The sequence below is a fragment of the Pleurodeles waltl genome, chromosome 11, assembly GCF_031143425.1.
Source record: "Pleurodeles waltl isolate 20211129_DDA chromosome 11, aPleWal1.hap1.20221129, whole genome shotgun sequence".
Lineage (NCBI taxonomy): Eukaryota > Metazoa > Chordata > Amphibia > Caudata > Salamandridae > Pleurodeles > Pleurodeles waltl.
Window position 1 is genome coordinate 69,850,669 of NC_090450.1, and position 23,562 is coordinate 69,874,230.

A 23,562-nucleotide genomic window follows, 5' to 3' on the forward strand; every position below is an offset into this window, starting at 1 on the left:
CGCTATCATAAAGGGTTCAGACTAGTTGCTCTTCCAGTACTTGCACACTGTACTGGAGCAACAGAACGGCAGTCCTTTTTCCCTCAGAGGTATGGTTGAGGCGAGCGTGTTGACAAGTGTTAATGTAAAAGACACGCAGTCCCAGTCCAACTGCTCACCCTCCCAGGGAAGATTTATTTATAGACGCAATATGCTTAATGCACGGTTTTGTGGTAAATGTTTTGATGAGACTGTCGTAATTGTGCGAACATTTCAACCAACCATATAATCCAGGGTCACACTTATTTTCAAAATAGTAAATAAAGAAAAGTTGTTTAAAAAACCAGCCCAAGAAGTTCCAGAGCACACTCACTCAGATTTCAAACAAATTAGAGCGTGAACACAAGGGCTGAACGTGTTGCTTAGTGTGCTTCATCCACTTGCCTGTCACATGTTTATATACTAGTGAGGCTACCTTATTCCTCGATTAGGAGTGCCTGGAGGAGGGACTAATTAACACACCAGAAAACCGATACGCCTGGGTAGAGAATTTAAAGTATGTGATAAATTTCACTCATTGCTAATTTGATCCATCTGAGGTTGGGGGCAGCTTGCAGGGTTGGTCTTACGCCCCACCAACTTTAAAAATCGCCAGCCACCGCTGGTGCCACTAATACAAATACTTTCATGCAGAGGGCCTGACTTGGAGCTTGGCGGAGGGGATTACTCCATCAAAATAGGACGGATATCCTGCTGGCTGTATTACAATACCATTATAGCCTATAGAACTTGTAATACAGCGGACAGGATATCAGTCACATTTGTGATGGAGTAACCCCTCCGCCAAGATCTAAATCAGTCCCTTAACTTTTAAAGTATGACAAAATATGATTTGAAACCTAGGGGTCACATCAAAAGTAGCCCAGTAATGCAGATCCATCCGGTAACGGGAGTTACCAAACAAATGGGAAGTACAAGATTAACGGGGACACCGTGACTCTTGATAATTTCTCCACATGCATTTGGCCTGGAAAAATTAGACAAATTATATGGTGGTGAGAGATTAGATATTATAATGCCCGTTCCCACAGTTATGCATGATTCCCAGAATCAGAACTTGTAATCAGGAGGAATACACGCACCTTCAAATTATCAATCCCTGAAGAATCGGTTGTTGCTGAGTACGGGAAGTTTTAGCCTTTGGAATTCCTAAACTGGCAGATACCCATCTTTTTCACTTTGATGTCTCCTAAGTCCCTACCTCACCTAAAAATCACATTACTGCTTTGCTATTAGGATTGCTGGCAGAATTGAAAAGCAGATATCAGAAGAGTCCCACTCCCCCTTCTACAGACTTCCACTTTTTTGTTGTGAAAATCATTTACATTTTAGACTTGGAAATATTCAGGCTTTCAAAATAATGGAAAAACTTCCAAAATAACAGTGAAGGAATTTAATGGCGTCTTCTCCAAAACGTTTACTCCAACTTTCGAATGGAAAAACAGTAAAAAAAATCAAAATATATGTAATCCTTATACCATCAGAGCAGACTGACTTGTCAGCTGTTTACAAAGCACAAGATGTGTGATTTGGATATATGAAAACAAAACCTTGCATGAATTATGCTATAATGTATTGTATAGTTGTATGTAAATAAACATTTATTGATTGAATATCAAACGATCATTTTTCTTTTTCAGTAATTCAGTGTTGTTAGTGAAGGGCAGGCCCCCCAAAAAACATATTCCCCCTATTCCTTCCACCTCTCAATTACTCTTCTTTTCTAAAGACCCTTCCCACTTGTCTACTCAACCACTGGCATTTCTCAGGGTATTTCCATTTTTGCGTTTGTTGTTCCTTTTCCAGAATTGTGGGTGAGCGCATGAGTGTTTTGATGTTTGCATGTGCAGGTGTGATAAAATGTGGAACTAGATGTCAGGATAATTTACACTTTGTGGGAAGCAATTGAATCAATATTAGAGTTTGAAGAGGATATGTAGCATTTTACATCAATAACAAAAGAAAATGTTTACTTTCTAGGTTTGTGAATTTCCTCTCTGTGTACCCTAGTTCATTTTGCAAGGGGTCCCCAGGCATGCCTCCATCAATTCTGCAGCTGAGAGTCAACCCAACCTTGAGAGCAGCTGCTGACAAGAAGCAGAGGAAGGAATGCAAACTCTGGTCGATTGTCAAAGAGGAGGATTGCAAAATGAACAAGGAGCTGGTAATTTATGAATCCATTCGGTCTTTAATGAGATCTGCGGGTCTAAAAAGGAAGCCGGTCAATGGTAGTGCCAACAGTTTGCCGAGTGGTAATCGGTCATGTAAGAAACAGAAGGGCTGTGAAAGTACATGAGTGATGTGAACACTGACACCTAAAGAAAATAAACTACAAGCAATGCATGCGTTTAGCGCAAGGACTGCATGGGAACAGGAAGAAAATATCTGAACCCTTCTGATTGCTGTAAGTTGTTTTGCATATGATCGCCTGAAATGGTGACACAATAAAAAAAAACTTAGGTCTAGTTTAAGAAATTATCATGCCCCAGACTCTGGTTAGTGGTACATACAGGACTGAATGCGGAATCGTGCAAAACTTAATTGAAATCAGAAGTTGTGTGTGACTTGCCTAAAAATGTACAAGCGCAATGTGGAAAAACATAATGCAGCATGTGCAACCTCCTGTACAATTTTTGGAGCTCCCTGTGGTGTGAGTGGTTTTTGGTCACTGAGAAAACAGAAGCTTAGAGCCAAATTTACCAAATATTCCTGCAACGCAGTGAGCCAGCTTGTTGTGCTGCACTGCGCGATAGGGAAAGGGAAGGAATGCACCATATTTAACATTGTATGACACATCCCTGTCCTTTCGCAGAACTGGCACACTTTTGGCTGCCTAGCACGAAAACAGGCACCCTTGTATCATGGTGCAAGGATGCCCATGTCGTAGGCATGAATGATTTTTCTTCCTGCACAAAAGCAATCCTCAGAGGCATTTTCCTCATGCTATGTGTGCTGCAGAAAGAGGGAAAAACGAGGAAAAATAAACATATTTCTCCTTGTTACTCCTCTCCTTGAGATGCGTAGGATTTATTGCAATCCTAGGTCTACTATCAAGGAAAAATCTGGGGATGTGCCAAAATACATGGGTGGATGCATGGGAACACTCATGTAATGGCTCCCTGGGGCAGAGTAAGGCAAGGCAGTGATTTAAACTGCCTTGCGTTACTTCCCATTTATGAAGCCATGCAAGGCCATGCTTGATAAATCTCACTTAGGTTTTGCGTCGCTCTTGTGCCACGTTGCAAGGCACAAGGGCAACACAAAGCCTTAATAAATCTGGCCATCAATGTTTACTTCAAACCATTTGAGACAGTGGTATATTACATAAAGGGGAAACAGTACATGTGCACAAGTACACCAGCTGTATAATCTTTAAAGATGTGCTTTTTATAGACGATGAGGAGGTTCTAGCTGTATGTTATGTGTCATATACAAAGAAAACTAGATAAATCTGAGAAATGATTTTGTATATTGTACATTACAAGCAAGGTTTCCCTGGGCACTAGCAATGTTGGCTGTTGCCTGAATAATGACTAAATTAGCATTGGCGAGGGATAAGATTATGTTACGATTTTCCAGTTATGTCCTTGATAGATTTAACATGGAAGGACCTTCCACAGATGCACTCAGATCTCCTACAGCTGAGAGTTTTAAACGTTACAAATGGTGTAAATTATGGACTGCAGTCTGAACAACTTTACTTGCTTGCTGAATAGGGATCTTATCTTGATGGTATGTTGGGGCAGTAACATATTTGCAACTTTAAGTAGGGTACAAACATTTAACCGTAGCCATGGTTTCAAAAGGAGGGTAGTGCTGGAATCATAATCTATTTTTCTCATTGGTCCGTAAGTCAAATGTCAAAAAGTCAAACAGGAGCTGGTTGAATGTAGGCAGTCCTTTTGCTGACAGTTCTAAAATAAGGGTATTGCCATTGGTCTGACTTAAATTGACTGTGTCCCCAAAATGTATTGCCCTTAAGCACAGTAGTATTTTTTTTTAAGACAGGCTGAGGTTTCCAGGCCTTGTGTGGTAGCTCTCTGAAAAAGTCAGGAGGGTTTTTGCATCTCTGATGGACATCAGCTGTAGCTTCAGAATATTTTCTTTGTGTTTTGAGGGCAGGCAGGATTGGGTCTTGGTGCTTGTCATAAAGCCTCAACCCCTCAAAATGGCCCTGCCCACTTCATTTCTCTCTCACATGGTGACAAATGTTGTCTTCATGTGATATAAAATGGTTGTGCATGACACACTGAGGTCATACAAAATAACACCAAAGTTTGTAAATAGTTGTATTTCGTTTTAGTGATTGGCAGATGTTCTTGCTAAGATCCTGTTTCATAGTTGCTTAGGAGTCTGTCAAAGTGAATGATTGAAAGATGTGGCTTAACCCACTGACTACACTCGACCAGATAAATTTAATTGTATATAATGAATGGTAGGGAAGTAGATTAATGATGGGATCAAAGTAAATACTGAAGCATGATACAACGTCTTAAATACATTCTAGCTAATTAGATGGTTGGGGCGGCAGTCGTGCCCATGGATGGTGAAACACTTCCTTTGGATAGGATTGCTTTGTATTATGGTATAAGGAGTATTAAAATGGGGTTTAGAGAACAATGAAGATCAACACTTGTAGATAAATCTGGAAAGTTGGAATGACTGCTGAAAGGAAAAGAGCAGCATGTTTTGAAATGTCAAGTATCACCTTTGTGGATGTTTCTGCACAAAATGTAATTATACATAATGCAAATCAGGGTTAGGTGTAGGAAGAGTGTATTTTCCTTGTGACTTCTTTGTATGTATAAGATTACAACAGTTCTGGGGTATTACATTTACATCACTTTTTTGTCATGTGAATTCTCTTGTATGCTTGTTGAGGTCTGTGAGTCCACGCTTATCTGTGTTTGAAAGAGAGAGAGATAATGAGAGGGCATATTACTGTGCTTTATGATCCTAGCAGAATGTGAGTGAGCACAAGTCTATTTAGCATATGAGTGTTATAAAATATAAAATTAGTGTTCAAAGAAGTTGGGCCCATATTTATACTTTTTTTGCACCACATTTGCGTTATTTTTTTTACACAAAAGCGGTGCAAACGTATAAAATACAATTATATTTTGTAAGTTTGCGCTGCTTTTGCGTCAAAAAATAACGGAAAAGCGGCGCAAAAAATTATAAATATGGGTCTTGGTGTCCAGAAGGATGTGAATGGGGATTGTTATTATGCTGTTTCATTAAGGGTAATAGCTATTGCCATCTACTTCTGTGGATTTATTTTCTCCCTTCTATCTCTTTGAGTTTCATCTATAGCCAAAACATGACAGTTGCAGAAACTATCAGTTTTCTGCTCACTTTGTCTTCATGGTCCTGCTATGGCTTTATTGTCATCATAGGTAACTTCTTCTTCGATTCCCCGCTATAGTCCCTTACCTTGTAAACACTGGGGGAAAAAATGAAGGAGCATCAGATGAAGTGCAATAGCTGGAGCTACATGGGCTATGGAGGTGCAAGTGGCAAAATGTGATAAATAATATACTTTGAATGTACTTTTTGTAGGTTATCTAAGAGGTAGTTAAAGATGCACAGAGCATAGGTTACATGTCAATTTTACAATGTTCACATATTAGTCCCTTAAGGGCTGCCTTGTGTATTAATTAACAGCTAACAGTCATGATGGAGCGGAGAAAATAAAGCCAGATATAACAAGATTCAAATAGTTTGCCAGCTGTTGTGATCTTATGAAAAAACATAATATACTTACATACCCAAGAGAAACCAATAGTTTTGAGAACTAACTTCCTTACAAATTACTTTTCTTACACATTTCTTTCATTTCCACATTTGTAAATGTAAATTGCATCATTGAATCAGCTTACTTGTAGGAGTAAACAAGATGAAATACTAGAAATGATGTATCTGAAATAATGTGTCACAATGTTGTTGGTTTAATGATAGTGAAATGTGTATAACTAAAGTAAAAATATAGATTCACACAAACACACAAATGTACAGTAATAGAGATGCTTGACATGTATCACTACAAAGACTGCACTTGGAAACTGACATATGCATTCTGTGTTTTCTGGAAAACTGTTCGTTCATTAACTTGAAAATGTATGCAATTTATTTTTTTGCAAGTAAGCAAACCGTGCAGTCCTTATATGTTAACAAAGTTTTGAAACTGAAATGCTTAAACAATTATCACTGCTCTTAGTAGTCTGAATTTGTTCATTTTGTCAGTTCTGTAATGATGCTGTGGAAATGACATGGCTTTCGCTCAGATCACACAACATTGCTTGTGATTCTCCAACAGATTGACATATGCCAGCTTCCTAGAGTCCTCCTAACATTCAGCCCACCTGTGATGTCATAGTAAGGAGGGGCTTCCCTTCAGCAGACTCCTTTCTTGGTAGCTCCTTCATCACCATGGCAACAGCTTTATCTGCCACCCTAGAGCCTTTCCCCTACAACAGTGAAATCAACAATGGTTTGCGTCAGGAAATTTGCCTTTTTCACCTGTTTTTAATATGCAGTCTTTGTTTTTAGAAGCACTATTTCATGTTATCATTCCCTCATTGAGTGATTCTGTGACCACTTTAGATGTTTTGAAATTATGATAGATGAAAGAAATGATTGATTTTAACCAATAGTATACAATTCTGATCTAACACCAGAAATGTGGACCCCTTGGTCCTCATAACTGCACTGAATATTCAATGGTTTTATTTGTTGCACTTTTTTGTTATTTTTTTCTACGTAGCATTGCATGTATATTTGTCATGGTTCCCTGCTTTTGGTTCTGATGTTCTACTTTGGGCTGTTATATCTGGTATTGCTATTTCACACCCATGTCTACTTTGATGAGAGCCTTAAACTACACAAAATGATAAAATCTTGTGAGTGAAGTTGTATTTAGCAATATTTTGATAACTGAACATTTTAAAGGAACTCTAATCAGCATTGGAAGAGTGCTCTTAATGAGGGAGTGATGTAAAACGGCCTGTGGTCATAAAAATAGAAAGATCTTTTTGCTTCTCACCTAACAGACATATAACACACTTTAATATAATCTCTCTTTTCCTACCTGTGCTGGCTTATGTGTTATAAAGTTTATCAACTTTTTCAGTTTACATAAAATTTAATTTCAGAAAAAGTAAGGATTACATGGGCAAATTAGGGGCAAACTACACTATGACAGAAAAAAATATAGATAACATTTGCAATTTGCTAAGTTGAAATGCTGTGTATTTTGCCCACATTTTCCCGAGTTGAAAATGTTTTATGGGAAACATTTTTGATGGGGAATTAAATATTTTATCAGAGAATCTTTCCACAAAAACAGTTTCCAAAAATAATTACCCAACAAAAGTAGATGTTGCTGGTATTTTCTGCCAATAAAACCTTCTCTTAGCAGATATTTTACCATTCTCTTTTTAGAAACGTTTGGAACGTCATAACCTTGACAGTGGTAGCAAAGTTTAATCAAATGATTATGAAGTTGCTGTAGATGAAATTTCTCAACTGTGCTCTCTCGATACTTTAAAAATGATGTGCTAGATTTCTGGGGGCTAGGTTACAATAAGATGGGCTGCTTTAAACTGCACATGTGCCCACCACAATAGATATAAAGGTATAAAATAACTTAGGTATATAATAGTTATAAAACGCACAATAACTATGTACAAAAAGTTAATCTCAATCACAAAATAAAAGAACAACATAAAAACAAGTTATGTTTTTACTGTGTGAGCTCATATGCTTATGATATAATATGAACACTTAAGTATTGCACACTCAACATACCTTTAGGCATAAAAAGTGAGTAAACACAAAGGGATGTCAAGCATTGACAGAGTACAGTGAATGCAAATGATGGTCTATTTCAACATCGATTCAAGTGTCACATCAAGGTTTTTGATTTGTAAAACAGATACAGTTAGTGTTTCACAGATTTTATTTTTAAATTAGGTTTTTCTAAATGACTGCTAGGTGTCCTTATTATGAGTCTGGCTGTCCCACCACGGATCACCAAACTCACAGGGAGAACGCCACCACCATAGTGGTGACATTCCCACTGAGCATATTACATTGTTCCAATCGGGCTCACCGGAAGGAACATTATATTACACGTTTCTATCAGGCCTACCGTTGGGAAAAGTGTTAGGGTATTGGCCTCGTTTCCCTTAAGGGAGACGAGGCCAATATCCGGTCACTTCAGCACCCCTGGAATGCACAATGTCTGCAAAGCAGACAGTGCGCATTCCGAGGGTGCTGAGCAGGGGGCCCCAGAACTTCCTTTCCGCCAGCCTTTTCATGGTGGGCTTTCCACCGTTAAAGGCTGGCAGAAAAAGGGCATGTGATCAGTGGGCAGCGCTGAATTCAGCGTCGCCATTGCTGGTTGCAAGCCTGACTGTTGTCAAGCCATCGGGAACCATGTTCCCGCTGGGGACAGCAGTCCTTTGGCGGTCCACCCGCCAAAGTCGGTTTTTGGCAGTCAGACCACCAAAGCTGCGGTGTTCCAACCCCCTCTTTGAGTTTGGCATTCTCAAGACTACAAAACTTGTAATAAGGCCCTAAGTTACTACAATTGGTGTACCTCTGTGAATTTGCTTTGTGTTTATGAGATGTTATCAAGCACCTCAAGCTCAATGCTTCTGTTTTGACCTAGCACATGATATTTATAGAACACCAGCCTAGCGTGCAAAATAACTTGTACAATTAATGGGAAACATGATTCGAGGATTCTGATGCAAAAGGAAAAGAGACTTTACTTTTTTATTGACTAACCAAATGCTTAATCACTCAATTCAATTGTTGTATTAATACATAGGAAGACCTTTATCTGGCTCCTCTAAAATTATTTCAACTAATTTCCTATTCCTTTTAAACTTGCACCTAAAGCAAAGATGTTTTGATTCTGGCAATTAGAATTGAAAAAGTATTCCAAACATCCCATTTTGTTTTGAAGTCTAGAAGACATGGTTACAAGATTAAGTAAAAATTGCGAAAGAAAAAATGGGCTAATTCAAATTTCTTCTAATTGAACGCCTGCTGTTTGCCTGTTTAGGGAACAATCCCCAAATATATATTTGCTGAACAAATTTTAATCAGGATGATAACATGATTGATGTGTGATTTACAATTACAGTTCACCAGCCATTCTTCACTTGAAAATCAAGTTGTCCCTCTTCCTAGTTGGAAATCATGTTCATTATAACTGGTGAAGTATAAGAAAAATCATGCATCAACTATATAATTTTGTAAAACATAAACTTAAAAAAGCAAAACAACTGTATAAGAGCATTGTAAAAATATAAAGTAGAAAGGAAACACACTAAATAGTTACTAAATAGTATACAGCAACAGTTTTAAATGTTATACCTGCTTTTCAAAATGCAATTTGTTGCAAAAATGCATTATTATTTTGTGTAAAAGTTAAACAATGTATAGTTATACTGCATTTGCCAAACAATGTGATCATGTACTAGACAATACACGTGTCTCTCACTTTCTAAGATCCCTAATTTATAGTAAAGAATTATTGAACCTTCAGATTAAAATGTGCTGATAGAATGCTTAAAACACACAGAGATGTTATTACAAGCTCTGAAGTAAATTACTGATTGTCTTTCATTAACCATCAATACAAATTGATGGAGTTGCAAAACTGGTACTCAACAAATAATTTGAAACATTTTAACTGAAAATCATTCAGCTTGAAACTATTAGTTACAAATACATTTAGTATGATATTATCTAGTTTTGAAAAAAGTTTTAATTATTACCGCAATTGCCATTAAGGCTAGTTGTCTCTAGCATACCTGTTACTTATGATTGAAACTGAGTAGTAAATATGCTCATCTCTGGCAATGGCAAAACAATGAATGAGCAAGGTAAGGGTTAAAGACAAATTAAGGCTCCTAAAAGATGAGCTTTAAAACTATTTTTAAAACTTTTAAAAATTAAATGTTTTCAAAAGATGCATAACACTTACATAGGTAACAATTTTGAACTAAGTATTTTTGATTAAATGTTTAAAATTAAAGTTTTCGTTTTATTCATCAAGATTGTAGAAAATGTAGTGATGGAGTGAAATAGTTGGCAAACCCAAAGTGTGTGTTTTTGTACTGATTTGATGTATGTAGTTCTACTAATTGCCTTCCAACATTTCAGGCTGTTTTCTTACTATTTAGGAAGACAACAGTACTAAGAGAATAATACAGTGGAAGAGCATTTGGATCATAAATTTCAATATGGTAAGTACAACACACATTTTGCCTGTTGTATAGCACTGCTGCAAAACTCTGGCTCACACTCAAAAAGAAGATACCCAGGAGGAGATAAGGAATAGCAGAGTTTATTGCTACCCTCATAGTGATGCCCCTAAATAACTGATTTTCTTTAAGGCCACACCTCATCAGTTATACAGTATAACAAACAAATATCAGACTGGTTTCGCTTTCATGTGACTAGCATGTCAATACCTCAGTTAGATTTTAAATGCAAACAATCCTAATACCCATCAGGATTGGCCCTCCGGGATCATTCAAAAGCACCCATATGCTGCAACATTTACTACAACATCTATACAAACATTAGTGTGCTAATACACGTCGTATTCAATACATGTATATCAATAAACTCATTGCAGGCAGGTGACATGATTTCGGCTCAAATGTATCAGGCTTGCTTTTTTGCATATTTTATCAAGACAAACAAATAAGGCAACTCCACAATACACAAATATGAAGTAATATATTTATCCATTAATAGTTCTAAAACTAGCGAAAGGAAGTTGGAAAAAGTGATTTATAACATTAGGCAGAGTAATGACAATTTCAGGCTACTCCATTCGTCAAAGACAGGCATGCTGTTTACAAAGCTAAGTAGTTATCCCAGTTTCAGTAAATTCTAAAACAGACCATAGAGGAACTTAAAAAAACGAGAAAGTGGGGATGAGTCACATATGAAAAGATATTTATTGGGTAGTATCTAAGATCCTTAATAACAACAAATACAATATTTTCCTGAAAAGCAACAGTTATTTTCAACGTCTGCTGTTTTATGTTAAAAAAGGTATACACATTTGCCCATCTATGACACCACACGAAATGCAATGATATAATATGGCTACAAGTTATTTAAAAGCATGTGTTGCATATGGTCTAAAGCACCATAATCAGGACGATGGGCACTTCTTTGTTGTAGAACACCAGGGTAATGGGGAACTTAAGGGTGGATTCAGTTTGCACTTCAGTTACCTACTACAATGTGTGTCAGCTCCCTGGGATGTGGGACTCAGCTGGCACTACATCATGGCTTGCAGCTCTATGTGGTTGTCCAGCACTGCTTTGTTATTTTACCACTATGGCCCAGCCACCCATGTAATAGAGGGTGATTGTTGTTTAAACCTGTGCAGGGGAATTGGTGGAGTGGTGGCATGCTATAGACTTGTCTGGAGGAAGAAACCTTGCATAGATGTAAGTGAGAGCTCCTTTTTACCTCTGAAGGAATTTTCTTAAGGTGAGACTGTATATCCTTTACCTTATAACCTGTCTTTTCCTGTTCTCACTATGTACTATTTTGGCACTTCCCAGTACTTTAATCTAAATGGTAATGCTAGAGCATGAACAAGTATATATATTTAATTTGAAGTATTTTAACATGTGAAGAACTATCACAATGCAACACATTTTCGGAAACATCAATATTATGAAAGAGTGTTACCTTGTAACCATTGCTACATCTAAAGTGTTTATACTACATGGTGTTATTTATTGAAACAATGTTAATGATATCTTTGCTTCTTCTTTTAATGAATGATGGTTGACATGGTTTTAATGCAAGCAAGTCTGTTTGTGAATTCTCTTCTATTTATCCCATTAACCATAAAATACCACATACTGCTGGAGCATGTCTATTCAACAATTTCCTTCAGAGACCTAACGTTGTACCACCAGGCTAGTGCAAAAATTACAATATTGCTGACAGTATGGGAGAGCATAGTGCTATTATTAGTAATATAGGAATTTACCAACCCTATGTATTACTACTGTAATGTTGGTACTATGACTGAATTCTTCCGTACTTTCCACCAGGCCATATTTGTGGGATGATTATTGACTAGAGTCTAACTATGTTACGAATGTTATAGAAAAGTCCTGACTCAGGTTAGTAATATATAGACCTTTACAATGGTGGCCGTTAATGCCTCATTACCATCTTACCTTTTCACTTTTCATAAAGTTCCACTAAAGATGAACACTGTGCGCTATTTGATAAAATCTCATAGCAAAACTTTTTTCGAGAGCATCGTCTGTAACACAGTACCATCTACATGGTTACCTGAGATGCAAAAACTGGCTTGCTCGAAAGCCTGAATTGCAAACACAACTGTTTCGATTCTATTTAACATGTGCAGGATCTCCATAAGATACTGTGTACTATGGATAAGCGACGTTACTATATTAGGAGGTGTGAGCAAATAATTAATTCATATTTAGATTAATAATGTTGCTTTTTCCATAATGCTTGTTGTTGCACATATTTTTTGTTTAATAGTGCTGAATATATAAACCACATTTACCATTGGACAACTCAATTTCAGCACAGGGTCTGAGTAAGCCCTGCAGCACCATGATGCATGTGACCAACATTACAGAGTAACATCAGTATCAAACACCAAACACATTGAGCTATCTTGCAGACATGTGAAGATAGTGTTTACATGAAGTGCTGCTTTCATCTGTGTATGCCTGAAGCAAAACCACAGTTATGGTGTTGCTGACTTAAAGCCGCTCAGTAAAATGATATAGTGGCAGCATTATAATGCGAAATTTTACCCTTGTATATATTATTTGCATGTTTTGGATATGAGGATATACAACTTTTCATGGCATTTTCTACAAAAGGTTTCCAGTGTACCATGAAATTAATGGCAGCAGACAGATTGTTTCTATTTCACTTGGGTTCCTATGACAGAAACAGGGTCTCCTACTGTCAAGGTCAGTACACTTTGGATTGTACAAATTATACGCCTTTTGTGCATCACTCAGCTTCCTCTTGCCACTGGCTCATAAATTCATTTTTTTGAGTTGTACATAGGTACTGGATAGGAAAACAAGGGGCACAAAGTTACTCAAAGATAACAAGTAAGTACATGTAATATTTAAATAAAGCATGGTGTAAAATGATAACTGGGCCCACTCTGGTAGATTAATTTGCAGTTTATCCAGTTGCTCTCCACTATGTACATCAGATATTAGACAGGCTCCACCTGGAGCAAAAGGGTGAATCGCTACCCACTCCACTCACCAACAAACAGCATGAGAACCTACAGCACACCATCAGATACCCCAGGATTCTGTGAGCTCGGTTGGCAAATTTAGGACCCAAAAAAACGCAAACTTTCCAGCCAGAAACTTGAGCATTTATGGCATTTTTGCAGTAGTCAGAAATGTGCCTGTGAAAATACTGCAAGCCCTGTGCTCTGTCACTGCTGGAAATTGTACTTTGCCACAATCTGTAACCTTTCAGACTTGCAATTGGAGTATGTCTGATGCCACAGAGAGCAACTTTCAAAATTAAACCTCTGCTCTCCCTAGCACAGGGGTGCACAGGGCAGCAAAGATTGGGGTGACAACGAAGCGAGGGACAGAAGAGTCATAGGATGGTAAGAGGTACAGATGAGTCATACAAGGAGTGGGGCAGAGTAGAACAGGGGAGGGGAGAAAGATAGGAATCACTGGTCAGCAGGGGAGTGTGGGACAGAGGAGTAATGAGGGGGTGATGGGTGATAGGAGTAGAGGGCAATGGAGGAAGGTGGGCCAAGGGATGAAGAGGAGTGACAAAGAGCAGCGGAGGGCTTGAGTGAGGGTCGAAGGCCTGAAGAGTCCACAGATGTCACACTGCCAAGTGTGAGGCTGGCCACAGTCTCATTGCACAAGAGGGGGCTCTGTGCATTTATAAGGCAGTTAAAAGAGGAAGTAAACACCCCTGCTGTCTGCTTGCCTATTATTCACACTCCTTTTACTGCCTCAGTGGCAGCACAGAGAGAGTAAAAGGGGATGCTGCCTATTTAAAAAAAAAACTCATATTTGTCCTGTACAATGTGGAGAAAAGTTCACAAAAAAGTATGGGAACATAACACATCTTCTCATCAAAAAAATTGCTGTCATGCTAAGTTGGAACAACAACTTACATTTCATAACTTTATGAAATCTTACTTAGCTTATGCTCTTTGCCTAACTTCACCTGTGAAATTATATATTTACACACTCGTAGTAGAAACACAATAAATAGACCAGCATTCCAAGAGTGATATAAATTATTGAAATTGTTCATAAATGGATTTGGGAAGTTATTCAGCACTCCATCAATGATATATCAATGTGAAATGAAATGCTGAACAACAAGATTTGAGATCATTGGAAACAACATGACACATTAAAAATGTGTTGAATGTAGCCCACCACTTCACAGGGTTTATATTGTGTCATCCACTCAATAAAACTCCCAGCAATTGTAAGCAAAGTAATGCTGGTGAATACTGGTGAGTAAAGATATATTTACATCGAGACCTTATGAAGAGCTCAATTTTGGAAGTCTTTACTTCTCAGGCATTACATTCCAAGTAAATGTTACTATATATAATAATAATAAAGCAAGCATTACCAAGCCAATAGGTTTTGTCTTCCGATGGTCTTACCCAAACTTTCAGCTTTGCAAATGCTTTTTTAACAGCCTCAGCAAAAAGAAAAACAAAATTGCAGCAGTGTGATGATGTACACATGCACACATCGCCACATAAAGGTGTCATTACACAGCAACTTTTAAACTTTTAATTAAGTGTTTCAAGATGGTAGAAGGCATTTTTGGACCAATAAATGGAAAAAAATGTATGAAAATGCATCTAAAAGAAAGGTGTTGCCCAGTCGCAAATTGCACGTCGGGCTCTTCAAATAAAATCAATTAAAAACACAAAATTTCAATAGCGAGCACTGTGGTAGCCATTGAAAAACAAGTGGGAGAAAAACGTGTCAGTACTTCTGGATGGCTGGAGCAACAGGGAGTAGGAGCGAAGCAATGGTGGAACTGGTGCAGGGGTTAAAAAAAATATATATAATAAAGTACAACAAAGTCAGACATCTAGGAGCAGTGGAAACAATGGACGAGTTTCAGGGGAGGGATAGAACAATCCAGAAAACACGTCGGGCAGGATTTGAGGGAGATAACAACACACACGGGATAGTGCAAGAAAACACATGGACTCCCACAGAGTGCAGACAGAAACAGAAAAAAAGTACTTCCATGAATGTGAATAGCGGAAGGATATCAGTCATCCAATCAAAAGGATAGTTAGGAGTCTCTGTTGCAGGAGAAAGACAAGCTCCAGAAGAGTAAAGAAAGTGGTCAAACAAGAATACCACACATCAAACTTGACAATGGTATAAATAGCAAATTATATTCTTTCTTTCATGCTGATTGTTTGTTATAAACAAATGTATTTAGCTAGAACCAGAACATAAAGGGTAAATCATTGCAGTCAGAAAAAAGTCTAAATACACAGATTTTGTGAGAAAGGAGCCAATTAGCAGGCTATCTAAAGTAATTTTATGATGGAATTTGCAAGGTAATAAGCATTCATTTCTCACACTCTATCCCTGTATCCACCCTTTCCCACTCTACATTAAACAGAATTAAATTTGTGTAGGTCTCCAGAATACCAAACTACATGAAAAGGGCATTTGAATCACCACAAACCTCAATGTTATGAGTGCTCACCTGCTTTTGCCGGAGGACACTCATAAGTGCTTACAAACCTTCCCTATACTCAAATATCTGAATGCTGGCATTCTAGAATTTTGACAGACAGAAGTACCTTTTCCGAGGATAATAGTAATAATTTGTACACATTTTAATAGTGGTGTGCATATACCTTTGTGACCAGTCCCTCTGCTATATATACGTTCCCCTCCACATTCCCAGTGTCATATCCATTTAACACTTAATTTTTACTTAAATGTTTGATGAAATCTGAGTGTATCACTGCTCAGAATGGATTTTGAAAACCAGGGACTACAAACATCTGCATTCACAGATAGAACTCCTGACTGATGGAAATCTGCTGACAGTGACTTTTCCTCATGCGGAGGTTTAAAGGTAGGACACGAAGGGTGAAATTTTAGGTGTGTCTAAAATGAATGGGTGTAAAAAATGGGTGACTTCATATTTCATATGTATGGCAAAGGGGTCTCCACCAGGAAACATATTTTTCTCATGGACAAAAAAGATAAAAAATGTAACGTACTAATGCAAATTTCTGCTGAGAACATTTTATAAAGGAGTGCTCCTGAAATCAACAACTTCTGAAAAATTCTATATTTTTTCATATGATTTTTTTTCCTGAACTATAACAAAATCAGCACTTTTTTCCCCAAATGACATTGTTGAGCAAAAAAAATAATTCCTAGTTTTAAATGTCTTGTCCATTCCTAAACTCCACAGTCCTTCCCCGGCTATTGTCAAGCGACACTCGCCACATGTCATGGAGCACCTCTCTTGGTGACCATAGAAAAACTGGCATGGTCTAAGTGATGAGGACACCCAGCCATGCACAGAGTGTTGATTCCAGTGATGTGTTGTTTGGCTGTGTGATAAGCACACCATCTTTCAATAAAACTGCACTAATGGTGGTGTGAGCAGGGTGGCGTAGGGATTGTGAGCCGGGATTATTCACGGTGGAACGCAGTTAAGATCCTTTCAATTGTACATGCCCTGCTGTATTGGAGCAATTGAAAGTTGGAGCGGGGTGGCAGTATAAATCGGATCTGGGAAAACTCACCCTACCACACGTTATAGTCCCTTCTGTGATCCGCAGTACAAAGAGAATTGGCAAAGAGAACATAATAGAGTGGATGTTTTGGGTACCTATGGTTGGGAGTTACTGGCAACTGAAATAGGAGGGGAACCACCGGGTTGGAGAACAAAGTGGATTACTCTGCTGAGTACGTGGTAAGTGCTCCCACCTGTAATTGTTTATTCATCTATTTTCTTATTTTGACATTCAGTGGCGGTGTCCCTTTTTGATGACAAGCAGTAGCGGAGTGGGTTAAATGGGAGACAGCAGTGCTTTAGCACCCACATTTGAAACCTGCATGACATTGTAGCTAGAGTAATTATCCCAGGAGCAGAGATGGCTTTCTCTTTAGAGGCTCAACGTTAGGAAAAATCCAGTGAGCTGTTCTTTACCCAGTTGGGAGGTGTAAAGATACCAGTTTTATATGACACATTGGAAAATCTTCATAAAAAGGAGCTCTCCAAGTGGTGGGAGATTGAATCTCTCCAGTGGTATATCGAGGTTGAGAGAGTACCCAAGGTTTTGAGGATCCATATGGTGCCAACATATGAGGATCCCAACTGGAGATGTTGGAGGAATGGGTGGAGAACTCCAAAGAAAGTTCCCTAAACATGATGAGGATTCTAATAAAATATGCATTGAAGAACAGGACTAAGATTTTGGAGGAAATTGGCAGAATCACCTTGGAATTGCTGACCCTAATATCCCAGGATGTCTTTGACAAATTTATGAGTAATTTGGAGAAGTAACTCTTGAAACTTGAAAAGGAAATTACTAATAAAAAGCAAATGCAATTTATTTGTGAATTCAAAGATTGCCAACCAGGAGGGATTTTGACCTTCCATCCGAAATATGATCACATGTACACTGGAGAATCTATAGGTCAAATACCTCTGGTTGAAGGGTATAAAGAATTGTTGAGAAGGGAGCCTGATGAAAGTGATGCTTCAGACAGCAACCTTTCTGATGTATCAGACACCACTTTAGCGAGAGGTTTAATAACTGACAAAGCTGCAAATAGGTCCAAGTTTTTAGAGCAGTTTCAACTTTTAAACCAGGGGGGGACAGAACAAAGGATGGAGTCATCTTTTCAGAGAGGCATAGGGAGAGGCTTAAGAGGAAGAGAAATCGCAAAGCAAAAAACAGAAGCTGTAAGAGAGGAGCATAGGCCAGTGGGAGTGACAACAAGGGCCCTGAAGACAACACAATGAATGTGGTAAATCTCTCTAGCAGGCATCTGTCAGATGAAGAACAGAAACAGAAACGTTTATCTCTAGGCCTTTCATTTTGCCCGACTAGTGGTTTTGATTACACTCAAACTAGGATAGATTTATTTAAATTTGTGAGAAAACTTAAACTTAAAAAATTGTATCATACTAAATTGACATATCAGGAACAGATGACCAGCAGTCCTGAACTTAGTAATTTGTGCATTTCGGATGTAGACATTTTACATACACGAACAACCCTATATGATGATTTGGATGCACATGAGGACCCATTCTTGAATTTGGATGTTTTGGCCATTGACGTAGATAAATCTTGCCCTAGTCCATTCAGACCCAAATCTACTTTTCTACCAGCAATACACTGTGACGCAATAGAGGTACTTGCAAAGTATGTGATTAAACAACTAAAAAAGATTAGATACAAGCCAAACAAAATTAGAAATAAAAATCTATCTGGAGCCCAATTAGTGGCATTAGAGAGTTTGAAGAAAGACACCAGCATTGTGATACAAGAGTCAGATAAAGGGGGTAATGTGGTTATCCTTGATAAAAATCATTATCTGGCTGAAGGGGAGAGGCAGTTAGGGGATTCTAAAAGTTATGTGAAATCCAATAGAGAGGATGTGAAGCTAGTCAATGAAAGATATTATGAGTTCTTATTGGAGTGGAAAGAAAGAGGTTTGGAGCGGGGGTGGAATATCTATTTCTGAAATGTGACCATCTGAAAATTCCAGTATTGTATCTCTTGCTGAAATTGCACAAAGACAAAATGAATCCTCCTGGCTGACCTATAGTGTCTGCAATGGGCTCATTGTTAAAAAAAACCCACTGAATACATAGATCATGACCTTCGATCGTTTGTAGGTACATCACCATTGTATGTGAGATACCACACATTTCCTGAAGATTGTTGAGGGTAGACAATGGGAAGAAGATTATCTGCTGTTGACACTTGATGTCACAAGTTTGTATACATGTATACAACATGAGCTAGGTTTGAAAGCAGTCAAACACTATTTGAAAGCAAGATCCATCTCATTATTGTTCCATATTGAGATGTTATGTGACATGATTGGTTATTGTCTCAGGAACAAATTCTTTCTCTTTGACAATCAGGTCTATAGACAGCTTCAGGGGAGGGCGATTTTGTTCATGGGCTGATGGGAGGAGCAGATGTCCATCGAAGTCACTGACTTTTAGGAAAGACTTGTTTTGTGGTGTCACTATATTGACAACATTTTTGTGATTTGGAGGGGGGATGAGGTATCAGCTAAGAATTTTGTGTCTACTTTTAATCAGAATGATTACAATTTACATTTTGTTGCACATCATAGCAAATAAGGTATTGAATTTTTAGATGTTGAGGTTGTGGTCAGTAATGATTCCTTGATCCCCAGGATGTACAGGAAACAGACGGCCTGAAACAGCCCACTGAATGCTCAAAGTGCACATCCTTCGAGTTTGATAAAGAGCATGCCTTATAGAGAATTGTTGCGAGCTAGACGGATTTGTACTACCATGGAAGACTATCTACAAGAGAGTAAGATTATGTGTGAGATATTCAAGGAGAGGGAATATGGTAATGATGTTATTCTTCAGGCAAGCAGAAGGTTGACAGAATCCCCAGATAGCGTGTATTCCATAAAGTCAATACCTGTCAGGAGCAATCTGAGACAGGGAGGTTTATTAGATCTTACTCCAATCAGTCTTACAATGTAAGGGAAATTCTTGATAAGAGCTGGCATATTTTGTAGACTGACCCAGGGTTAACTAAGTACATCCATGAAACACCACAGATTACATTTAGGAAAAGCAAAACCCTAAGAGATGATCTTAGCCACAATATGGTAACACACAATGATGAAGTTGTTAAGATCAATACTCGACTGGTGGGTTTTTATTGTTGTATGCAATGTAGAGCTTGCAAGAACAGTGCAAATTGAAGTAAGTTGAAAGTGAGTAATGGTAAAAAAGAATAAATTATTAGAGACCATTATGACTGCAATGCTGACTTTTGTGTGTATTGTTTGATATGCCTATGTAAGAAGATCTATTTTAGCAGTACAGTTCATCATGCCAAGGAGAGGGTGCTGAAACATAAGAGGGCAATTCGATATCATGACCAAAATTATCCTGTAGCGAGACATTTCCATAAATGTCATTATAGCAATGAGAATCTTTTATAGTTTGTAGTGATTGATCAGGTCAAGCTAAATAGATGTGGAAGTGACAGAGAACATATTTTGAGAGTTTTGGAGTCAAAATATGTCGTGAATTTTGACACACTTGCCCCCTCTGGGTTACATTCAAGTGGAGAAATGAGTGTCCATTTGGGATAGACAGCTGTATTGTAATTTATGAATGAGGAGCCTTTATGTTAACATGTTTTTAGGTATTAATGTGTTGATTTTATTGACACATTCCAAAGTTTAGGGTTTCTTTCAATTTTGTTTTGTTTTTCATGTGCTCACAGGTGGTGATATTATGGGAACCGGTGATAGCATGCAGGCCTGAACTGATCTAATACGCTTGACCTTTATTCACGTAACAGATCAGCTGCTTCATTTCTCTTGGATATGTGAATTTACAATTTATGCCCACTTGGGCTAGATTGTTGATATTTTGAGAGCATGTCCCCACATGGGTAGGATTTTAGTTTATCCTGCTATGCATTTAAATTTTGGTCTTTCATTTTAGCGTTGGAGCATGTGTTTGTATACAGTTTGGACCATGCTCTACATCATCGGCACTCAGAGTATTTCACACAATGTTGGGCAATATCACCAATTTATTATATATTGTAATCAATAATTGGAAGGCTTTCCTAAGGTATTGCTGTGAAAAATATGCGGCATAAGCCCAGCAATTTTAACAATTTGTTTGTTTGTTTACAGTTTGGATATCACTTTTGGGTACAGGATTGAAACATTATTATTACAGGTATTCACTTTCAAGCACTTGTTGGAGTCATGCTTGGGGATAGAACAGTTCACTACAAATGTCAATATCAACATTTAAAAATGGCAGCCGCCTTTCAGTTCCTTTAACATATATTTTGTTTTTTGTGCTTTGTCAATGTTTGTTAATATTTGAGAATGTGTCTGCTATGCCCACTTCAACCATGATCAAGGCTACGGCTGAAACGCACTGGAGGGGAAGCTTTCTTTCTGAGTAAAACAATCTGCAGTAATTTTAAGGTGTCCAGGTTTTCCTTGCATGAGAGGAGTATTGTTTGGATGTTTGGGCTACTGGTACCCTGCCTGGACCACCACACCACAACCTCTGCCCTCCGGGCTGTCTTTGTTTTTTATATATATTTATATACATATAGTCGAGCACTTTAGTCTTACTCAAAGAGGCTTACTAGAGAAGATTACATAGAGTTGAAACAAATTTAATATGACAGAGTAATCACCACTTTCAAGGTTCTGTTTAGTTACAGCCATATCAGTAAAATATATTTTGTTTATATCTTCATATAATCCTGCCATAGCTTCATGGATGTTCTTTGGGTGACATAAACTTGTAGACTTGTAGGCTTATAGAGGTGGGATAGCACCAAAGGCGGGAACCCAGTGGGAATTGGAAACTTTCAAATCTCCTGAACATGACTAGTTGCAGTCAGGTTTTTCCAAAGGCGGGGCACCCACCGATAAAGAGTGTTCACTGGGCATTATTTCATCTTCAAGGAATCGAACAACTTTGGTTTATGGTTAGACGGACACCGGAATTGTTATACTGTTGAATTGTAATAATTTAGCAACTGCAAGTTGTAGTGGGATGGCTCAAACATGCTCCAGTTCAGCAAAGCCAGATCCATACAAGGGAAGGCCCTCCTAGTATCATGTGAGCAGGGGGGAGTTCCTAGTGATTCTTTTCAAATGGAACCACAGGTACCCCAGTAAGCAGTAAGGTTCCAGTATTCTGGCAAGGTCACAGTTCGGTACGCCCCCAGAGAATGGGCCCAGGCCCAAATTGCTAGATGATAGGAGAGTTAGACATGGATGGGCACTAAGGAAAACATCGCAAGGGAGAAGGCTTCCTAAACAGATGCTGCTTTCAATGGGCTGGAGTTCTCAGCCGTCTCTCGATAAAGACAGTTCCTTTAGTTTGTGTTTGGGTCCAGGTAACCAGCCCTGCAGATCCTTGTTGATCGTGGGCGCTCACAGTAATTCAGCTTATAAAACAACACTAAAACTAGCCTTTCGTTCTGTCCTTCTTGTTCAGCATCAGACTTCTCAATTTTGAAGCACTGACATTAGTCTTGGTATCATCTTTTGCTAGTAGGCTAGGGATGTGTGAAATTACAACACATTTTCCACACAGCCTTCACCACTCACGAGCATTAAGCATACATACCTCTACCACTTATTCCTTGCCTTGACCACAATTAAGTTAAGTTAAGTTAATTAAGTTAAATGTATGAAAAGAAAGTAAAACCCTTAGTTGCACCCGTGCACACACACATACATACATACATATATAAATGTATATATGTGTGTGTACATATATATATATATATATATAATAATAATAGTAATATATTCACTAAACACACAAAGTTTATAGTAATGTTATAGTTAAGTGAAAATAACAGTGACAACATACCATTTTAAATACAAGAAATACTGGCATTCATCAGAGGAGCTGGCCATTTCCTAATTTGTGGGTGTGAGCTGTTGGACCCCTCTCCATTATGTTTTATTCAGCCCCTGGGGATATGGCCCTTCAGGCCTATTGAGGATCGGGGAGGAGGCTGCATTCCCTTAATTGTCCTTAAAAACTGATTATATTGGTATGAGTCAAATATCACTGCAGCTATGAGGGAGGGTGGAGAAGGAGAGGAGAGAAGGTGTATTAGGGCAGAGGCAAAGAGGTTAGTGAGTCAAATGGACAAAGGATAAAAGCAATGAAAGTAACTAACTAGATGTGAGAGAGTGTGGAAAGTGGGAAGGGTTGGACTTGAGAAGGAACATGCAAGACACTGAAGCAAGAAGAGAGTGAGAACATAGGAAGGAAGCGGGTAATATAAATGTAAAGAAATGAGAGAGGTGTTAAGAAAAGATAGAAATAATGTGTTGTGGGGCAAGCAAACCTCCTGTACTGCCACCATTCTGCAAACAGGTATCCCAACTCTAAAATAGTGCTAATGAAAAACAAGGCCTTCAAACATTAGTTTTCAAGGAAGTCAACGTAGGTTGGGTGTTACCAGCTACTTCAGGTATAGGCCTCCTGGCTGCTTCTAGAGCTTCATTCCAAAATATGCTCATATTTTCACATTTTGGCGCATCTCTCTTTTCCCATTCCATGCACTGCTTCAACATTCTCTCTTTAAAGGAGCTGTTGATAGTGCTCATTCTATACTGCTGGAATCCATCCAACAGTTTTAATAAGTACAATGTATTTGTAAACAACTGAAACATAACTGAGCAT

General features: G+C 38.3%; 1 protein-coding gene across 3 annotated transcripts in view; it reads right to left on the reverse strand.

Moving 5' to 3' along the window:
* Positions 1 to 23,562, reverse strand: part of PEX5L (peroxisomal biogenesis factor 5 like) — a 746,879-nt gene that overhangs the window by 373,035 nt on the left and 350,282 nt on the right. For 2 of the 3 annotated variants that reach the window (XM_069213089.1, XM_069213087.1), the window contains exon 2: positions 6,402 to 6,506. The exons of the other annotated variant lie outside the window; for it this stretch is intronic. Coding sequence is in view for 1 of the 2 variants with exons in the window: in XM_069213087.1 (XP_069069188.1) it covers positions 6,402 to 6,506 (105 nt within the window). In the remaining variant the exon portion in view is untranslated. The remainder of the gene's footprint in view (positions 1 to 6,401; positions 6,507 to 23,562) is intronic. 3 annotated transcript variants of the gene reach the window in all.